At 39.4% G+C, this 8385-nt stretch overlaps 1 protein-coding gene across 5 annotated transcripts; it reads right to left on the bottom strand.

The window, feature by feature from the left end:
• Positions 1-308: 308 nt before the first annotated feature.
• Nup50 (nuclear pore complex protein Nup50) lies at positions 309-8384 on the bottom strand. Of its 5 annotated transcripts, none has more exons than XM_022075957.2 (6): positions 8273-8384; positions 6782-6948; positions 4227-4663; positions 3379-3531; positions 3016-3147; positions 309-1458 (listed from the first exon to the last, which is right to left on the bottom strand). In XM_022075957.2, exons 2-6 carry the CDS (start codon positions 6938-6940, stop codon positions 1155-1157), a joined length of 1185 nt encoding a protein of 394 aa, XP_021931649.1. In that variant the 5' UTR covers positions 6941-6948; positions 8273-8384; the 3' UTR covers positions 309-1154. The 5 variants fall into 5 exon arrangements, with proteins under 5 accessions (XP_021931649.1, XP_021931648.1, XP_021931647.1 ...); XM_022075956.2 differs by lacking the exon at positions 8273-8384 and adding an exon at positions 7976-8171; XM_022075955.2 differs by lacking the exon at positions 8273-8384 and adding an exon at positions 7812-7959.
• Between the last annotated feature and the right edge of the window lies 1 nt (position 8385).

Below are 8385 nucleotides of genomic sequence, written 5' to 3' on the forward strand. Positions count from 1 at the left end.
ATATAAAATATACGGATGGTTCCTAATGCTGTATTAAAGACCCTAAGAACAATCTCACATGTGAAAAGTGTGTGCCAAAAGTAAAATGTGTACCTATTTTTCATTCAGCTTGGTTTGATTGCGTATGATAAATCTGTCATGTAAGAAAAAGCACAAATGTAAGATTCTGTATCATAAGTTACTGAATGTCCTATTGTGTTGTTGGAGGAGTGAGGGTACCTGGTAAAAAAATGTCGCGGGGAACAGGAACCTTGGTATCATAAAATCCAAATGCATTAAGAGGGAAATATCTGAAATAAAAACAAACATTTTATCTGAATACATATGGAATATGACAATATATTGTGGCAGGGCAACAGAATTAAAGAACAGTGACAGTTTTGTCTGTCAAAAAAATACAGTATAACATGGACTTCCAGCTCCCACATCATTAAGTCTAATGAAAATCTGTTGAAAAGGTGAAACTGTTTGTCCTGAAATATCCACTGCATGGGACAAAGAGCATCTGGAAGAAATTTTAAAAAAGATCATGCACGTTTAGTGTGACATGAAAACAAGTACGACAGAAACTATGGGCAAATATGTAGAAAATAGTTTCCTTCCTCAACAACTGGTAGGGGATTTCACCATAGCGCAAGATTAAGGTTACGTGTGTTGCTTGGAATTTGATGTCAGATGGGTACAATGTGATGACACACATTGTATCACTTCAACATTCACAGTTTGCTATAACATTACTTCCTCGTGTTCAGAAATCTTTCATCTCCACCAATCTCACTGCTGGCATCCCTTTAGCTTAAGGTCTAAACATTAAATGTATTTAACATTCTCTTTAATGTGCAAGCAAAGTTTGGACCTTAAAACAATTTTATGTACCCAAAGGAAAGTCAACTGTACTTGCAGTCAGGACCACTCATCAGCAGAGAAATTAAAAACACGGGAATGTGAAACCAACATTAACATGAGGTGTAACAGTGATAATTATCTTCAGTCTATGGCAACTACGTAACCTTGAAAGTCATCACACAAAGGATGATGTACCAGAAAAACATTCTTCACGAGTTTATCTGACAGCATTTACCGAACTGTCCAAAATGCGATAACCGTGAGATTATTGTTTCTAGTTGTCACATTTATGTGAAGTGGATGCATGATTACTTGATGTGCTCTTTAAGTTTATCATGTACTTCATCCGCATCATCACTAGTCTTCAGTCGGAGAAGAATGGGTATGGGCGGTGGCTTGGTGTCGGGCATAGGGACACAAACCAGCATCACATTGTTTGTACCCATGCGTTGAATAGGCAACCCAGCTGTCAGGAGAGTATTGACCAACAGATTTCCCAGACTCGTGTCAGCCCGAACAATCAGCTGTGTCTTCTCCCCAACTGGTTTCAAGTGCAGCATCCCTACACCACGCTCTTGAAATGACGCCTCTTTCTTCACAAACACTTTGCACCTGAAAAGAAACCAAGGATTACAGAATAACTGCATCCTTTGCTTCCTCATCTAAGAACTTGTCTTACAGCCCACTGATGACGCAGTACTATAGCAGACGGGAAAATGCAGAGGAAACACTGTCAATGGATGCTCCAAGTTCCAGAACAAAATCATAACATAATTACCACTTCCTTTCTAAATATGAGCATAGGTGTATGTAATGCAAAATGAGTTTTATTTTTAAATTAGCACCTAAAAATCAAGGATCATCTTATGGTACATATTCAGAATCAGTTTAATGGCTTCATTAATCTTAAAACTTTGCATACCGTGTAGTATATTAGAATATAGAGTACACAAACCAACAACTATTAACACTACAATAGACACTACTGCCATACGCGTTTCGACCATGATGTTTGTTTATTTACTCTATATTCTAACGGCTTCAACAATTCCATTTTGGCTGACTCAATGTCACCTTTTGGTTCCATCTTGCATACTTCTTTTCCACATACCCCCTACATCAACTCGTTAAAATCTTTTCCCTCCCGGCTTGAGGCTGGTAACTTAAAAAGCAAAGAAAAGTTAATATGCACTTGGGATCTTGAGTCAACAACACTCAAGCGCTCCCTGGGAGCCCTTGGTTGTGTTGGGTTTTGGGGTCGGCCTGGAAGGTGAGATGAGTTGGTCCAAATTCTGTCTCACATGGTAATTCTAAACATTAATCTTCTGACCTAGTCTGATCGTATGCTCGCCTCCAGCGAGTTTCCTTTTTAACTGAGCAACCAAGCCTCACCCACTGTCCTTTGGTACCGGTATTTTTAAGAATATTTGGTTCTGCATTTTATCATTATTATTATTATTACTCTACCATTGCTAGCCATATAACGATTATTTGTAATTGTGGTCAACCATGTAATACTAAACCAAGTTGTACTCATCATTAGGGCCTACAGCGTGCGACCGACCTCCGGCCTTCGTGTTTTTATTTATTTTTGTTCAATAGACACCCACTGGTTCCTATTGCAGCTGTGCTTACTGATACATGTAGTGTTTCCTTGGGATGATCCTAACAGTGGTTGGGTTTGTGAAGTGAGGAGCTGTGAGAGGCACCAGTCACTTCCCATGCAACCACCTCATTTCATTCTAAATCTGTTCTGTATTAAAAGCTGCAATCGCAAACATTTTCTCAGCTTAACACTGTAGAACATAGCAGTCTTGAATATGGCTGTCTTCTGGGTTGTTGCCACGTAGTCTTGTAGACGTTTACCGACATTTCGGAGGTGCTTGCTGCCTCCACATCAGGGTGATTATCATCCCGGTGACAGAGGCAGGCACCAGACTATGTGGTGCGACAAACCAGAAGACAGCCATCTATGAACCCGTCGCTGTAAGAACCTGAAATTTCGCTTAGTAAAATCACATTTACAACTAAAATACCTGCAAAAAAATTTGGCTGATAGCGCCACATACTAATATTATAAATGGAATTGGCACAACATTAAAGGCACATAAAACTGAAATAAGATTAGAAAGCATGGAATCAAAATTATGGGAGATTACTAAGATGTACCTCTTTGAGTAGATGGCACCCTCCTCCACTACAGGCGTGAATTCTACCTTAGGCGGTTGATCGTCAGCGTTTTCTTCATGTGTGACATCCTTGTCAGGATTCGTCAGAAATTGGAATGTGAATGGTTGAGAACTGGAAGTATGAAACTTAAATATTTACTCAGCATAGCTCAGATCAAGGCACAAGCAATCAGACATTCTGTGAAATTCATTGTGTGGATATTAAAGCAGTATCGGATTTGAAGCCACGGAAATAAGCAGCATACCTACGTAAGGTTTGAGCATTCTACTGTCAGGACTACTTATTAGCTTCCTAATTGAATATTTATCATTACTATATCCACTACTGGCAACAGCAGTGTACCTTCCAAAGGTGAAACCGGCTGTCAAGTTTGAACGACTGGAAGGTCCGGAACCAAAATTGAAAATTGTCTTGTTGCTCCCACAACCCGTAGTAGAGAATGGACTTGGCTTTCGGCTCTCGGCAGCACCTTCATCCGCAGGCTTGGCAGCATTGCTACACATATGAGACTATTAGAGCAACATATGACTTCAAAACAGAAAATGTATTACATACTCGTAAATACTTTTGAAATGTATAAAGGGAGATCCTGTTTACAACAGCAGTGATTTGGCTGCTTTCGTGTATTCTGATCTAATCACTGGGCAGTCAGTCAACAGTGGATTTCTGCCCCTTTCACTCCTTCAGAATACACAAACACACAATTTTTCAAGTGCATTTACGGCGGACACAAATGTACTGTTGCAAAGGTAATTGTACTACAGGTCTCACAATGCACGGTCAGAAAATATTTTTATTCAAGTATTCACCATACTGAATTTTTTTTAAAATAAAATCTAAAAATCCCAATAAAGTCCACAAAAATGTATTATACATACCAAATTTTTGTATAACGAGCTATTCTTGAGAAAGCTGATAAAGTTGGACCTCGGCTTTAAGGAAAATAGAAGTTACATTGAGCGGACTGATATGAACCAAATTTAAATGTGCCCTTTATCTATTCCGAACATTCCAAGATATAGAATATGGACACATGGATGAAATGAGCATAAATTCACTTAATGAACTATCTACAAGGAATGAACATTAGTGGGGAATACGAACTCCCTCACGTTGCATCCACTGATTCAGAAGTTAACATGGGGGTGGAGTCCTGACGTACATCCACGATGGCATGGCGATATACACACCTCGGAGTCACAGAGCCTCCTGTGGCTGTTGTCAGAGCAGACTTCTCCAGTGACTTCACTTCCCTTTGCACTGAAGCTGCTTCTTTTTCCTCACGATGCCAACTGGACTCCTTCTGATCAATCTCTGTCAGGAAACGCTCATAGTCTCTAAATATTGGGGTGAGGATACAGAATGGATTGCTGTCGACGTGTGACTTTATCCAATGTGACACGCACTGATTCAGACTCTTCAGCTTTGAGTAGTACTGTGGAGACTTAGTGTCAGAAGTCTCACTCGTGGAGCCCGTTTTCACTTCTTTACTGGCCGAACCATTTGACGTATCACTCGGTTTGTTACTGTTTTTTAAGAAATTGAATGCTGATGTGGCTGAAGCAGAATTGGTGGAAGTTGGTTTAAAGCCACCAAATGCAACAAATGGGCTTACTGTTGCTCCATTCTGGAGGAGAGAATGAAAAACAATTTTTAAAATTCAGTATCTTGCTACACAGGTCATTGAGTGACATCCCTACAGATCAGATCAAGACTTATTTGCTTGACCACATAACTCGCCGGATCTGGACTGACACGGGCAGCTCAGAAGTACAGTCGACAACTCCAAATATTGCATAATTTTAGTTACATGCACTAGTGTAGCAAATTTAGTGGCATTCATAGGTACAATGAATGAAGTGCATTCGTCCAAACTGATACAACAAGAATATGACTACAACCCCACTCCCATTTAACTACATTTAAGGAATTGGGCTTAGCCCGAAGCCGAGTCTTGGCCTCCTCACATTTGGGAGGTTTCTTTGTCTTTTGATGTGTTCATTTGTGAGCGGCCAGCCAACTTCCTCTGCACAATTTCTACTCAATCCTGATTTGTCTGCTAGACCCATCTAGGAGTGAATCAGGAGAGACTTGGCTGAGAAATGGCCGCTGAATTCTGCTTACAAAACATCTCGTTCATGCTCGTAAGGTTCTATTACATGCTGTAAATCTATGACATGGGACCGACGGCTTTACTTTCCCTCCGAAGGAAGTTGTGCTAAGGATTTTTGTCACCCTTAAAAGTCCATCGACCTCGGCCGGGTCTGAACCCGCAAACTAACCGCTAGTCCACCGAGGGCGACCACATATATTAGAATGGTCATATAAAATTGTGACAGCATGCATATGGAATGTTGCCACTGGAGTAAAGACTTATATTTTTTTTAAGACAAGTATAATTTTACAATGGTACACAGTGGCAGGCTCTTGTGAAGATGGCAATGAACATAAGGGTCCTATAAAAGTTGAGGAATTTCGAGTCACTAATGAACTGTAACTTCTCAGAAAGGACTGTGCTCAATGTAGTTAATAAACTGCGTAATTGTACAAGTGAACACGGAGTTCTGGGCAGACTCACGAGGCCTACTTTTCTATTGCTAAGATTTCCAGAACTACAGATCTAGTACTGTTAACATCATATTTAGGTAACACAAGTTAAAATTCAACAATAAAAAATACAGCTCATGGTTTATCTGGGTGGATTTGTGCGCTGATGGTGACAGAACCGAATCCTACTTAAGTCAACAGTTCGTTGTTTGCAATTGTAAATGTGTTACAGAGACTGTTGATAAAAATTTAGTCTACATTACATTTGTTGGAAGAAACCTCACTGTTTACCATGGCCATGCTTGTTAACTTTCATACTTCTGGCTCCAGTGGCATGATGTTTATACCATATCTGGTCAACCGCTTAAAGTAGAAACAGCGTAGTAAAAGCCTACTTTCTCTCTATAGGAAAACAGGAAAAAGCAATGCCAGTTCATCAGAATTGTATAATGTATAAATATATATACACATAAAAGTAAAAAAAGTAAAGTTGTCCCGCCATGCGCCATGTAGGCGCTTGGGAGGAGAGGTGTATAGCTCCTACTCATTCTTGACCTCAGCACTAGACAGGGGTGAGTGGTCACCATCACGCCCCGGCCCCGCTTTACCCCCAGGAAAGGACCCCGGTAACCATTGGATAGGAGGCTGGAAGGGCCCCAGAACCGGTCTGGACGCAGAGGCTAGAGGAAAGATCCTCTGCCCCCGTCAGAGATCGAACCCCGGTCGCCCAGTCTGTAGCCAGTCACTAGATATATAATTTAATACCCTGAAATACAACTGTATAAACTTCTAAACTTGATTAATGGTTTATTTAATGATGCTAACAGTAGCTCAAAATATAATGATAACTAATGAACAATGAAAGGATATAGAAGGAAGTGATATGGCCTAATTTTCAGTACTATCCTGGCACATGCCTCAAGGAACAGGAAATATCATAAGAAACCTGTCAGCACAGCAGAGTACAGATTCACCCCAACAACACTACATACATAAGAAAATTCGAGATCAATCAATGAACCAAATAGTTCCATACTGATTAATTTCAATGGAATGAGTAAACTGTAACTAGAAAAATAATTAACTGTATGGGACAGGATTGGTATTAAAAGGTGTAAACATTTTTCATTCATTAAAGACGGAATCCACACATCGTTTTGCATGTATACATTAGTGGGGGACGGGGGGGTATACTCACATCTTCTGGAGTACCAACAGATCTCCGTTTGGCTGATTTGATTACACGATGTTGTATGACATCAGGTGTAGCTTTACGGAATGTCCCTGCTTCTTCCGGTTTGTCCTCTTCATTCCAATTCTCATGGTTTAACTCTGACGTTGCAATCCGTTTTGCCATTGTAAAATCTACAAGATATAGGAATAAACAATGGTACCGTATGTAATGATGGCTAAAGTATTACTGTTTAGTTGGTGCTGGTATATTTGAAATTAGAAACAAGGTACATTAGCTTAAACTCAGTATGGGTAAGCATGCACACACAAAACTTTGCTGTATAAACTCCAAAATAACAGAAGATCTATGTTCAGCAATCATACCAGATTGAATTGTTACTCTCCACTAATTACTACGAACATGTCTACTATAAAAATTTGTGATTAGTCATTGTCTTCAAGAAATGACATCATCAACGTCAACAGATATTTGTTTACTCAGCATTATTGTGTTGGTATAACAACACAACAATGCCAAGTAAACAAATAACATAATAAATAAACAACTACCAAGCCAGTCGCATTATTACTGCTCCAGAAGCAGCACATCGCCTCCGAACAGCGACATAAAACTATTTAAGAAATGAAGAAAAGTGAAAGAAACAATGTAAACTGATACTCATTCGATATATTACGATTACGAAAACTATTATGAAAACTGACTTTATGATCGATTTTAAGACGAAGATTTGCAAGGGTGGGGCTGGACGTAAAAAGTTGACTGAACAAGAACTGTTGGCGTTTCAAACACTTGACCAAGTGGTCAAGTGTTTTAACCCCCATTTGGGGTGGGGGTTTAGTTTCTTACTCAAGGGTTAAAACACTTGAATGAGACACTAAACTACCCCCCCCCCGAAGGATGATGGGGGGTTGGTTGCGTTTTAAAAACTTGACCAACCCCCCGAGGAGCTCCGAAAGGAGCGCTCTGCTCTAGTTACTTAAAATCTGTACCACCTTAAAAATAGTGGCATGTTTTAAAACTAAACTTTATTTACATTCCACAGATCCTTTATAGCACAAGCCATGGATGTGAAACATGCGATAGTATGACCATAGACACTTAGTACAAAAGATACCAAAACAAAATTAAAACTGCATATTTATTGGTTAGAATCAGGAAGGTTAAAGACGCAGTATATTATGCAACGCATCACTCAACTCTAAAGACGGTATATGATTCGTAAATGTTTTGCCCTGAATCAATAAATATATTAAGTCAATATGTAATCAGAATATTATCACAGTTTGAAGCACTTGATAACAACTTTGCTCTCCATTCATTCGGTTTCCGCCAACTTTCTATTCGACATTTTCAGCAATCTATTCTGACGTACTACCGCCTAAGCACTTGTGTATTGATATCCTATAAAATGTAGTTCTTTTATCATACTGACAAATATTCGTAATCATTAGGTTGTTATGTAAATTTATTTAGAATCGTCAATTATGTTATTACCTCTTACAGGCCTGAAAACTTCTGAGATCGGTATGTGTACAAATTGAAAACTACGCCAGCGCAAGAATGAAGCCCTGCTTGGTATTTGCTTTTACTTTTCATACTACAGTAAT

This window comes from Zootermopsis nevadensis, unplaced genomic scaffold (assembly GCF_977971745.1).
Source record: "Zootermopsis nevadensis isolate Lab colony 2312 unplaced genomic scaffold, Znev_1.0 Znev_ptg000028l, whole genome shotgun sequence".
In the NCBI taxonomy this organism is placed as follows: Eukaryota; Metazoa; Arthropoda; class Insecta; order Blattodea; family Termopsidae; genus Zootermopsis; species Zootermopsis nevadensis.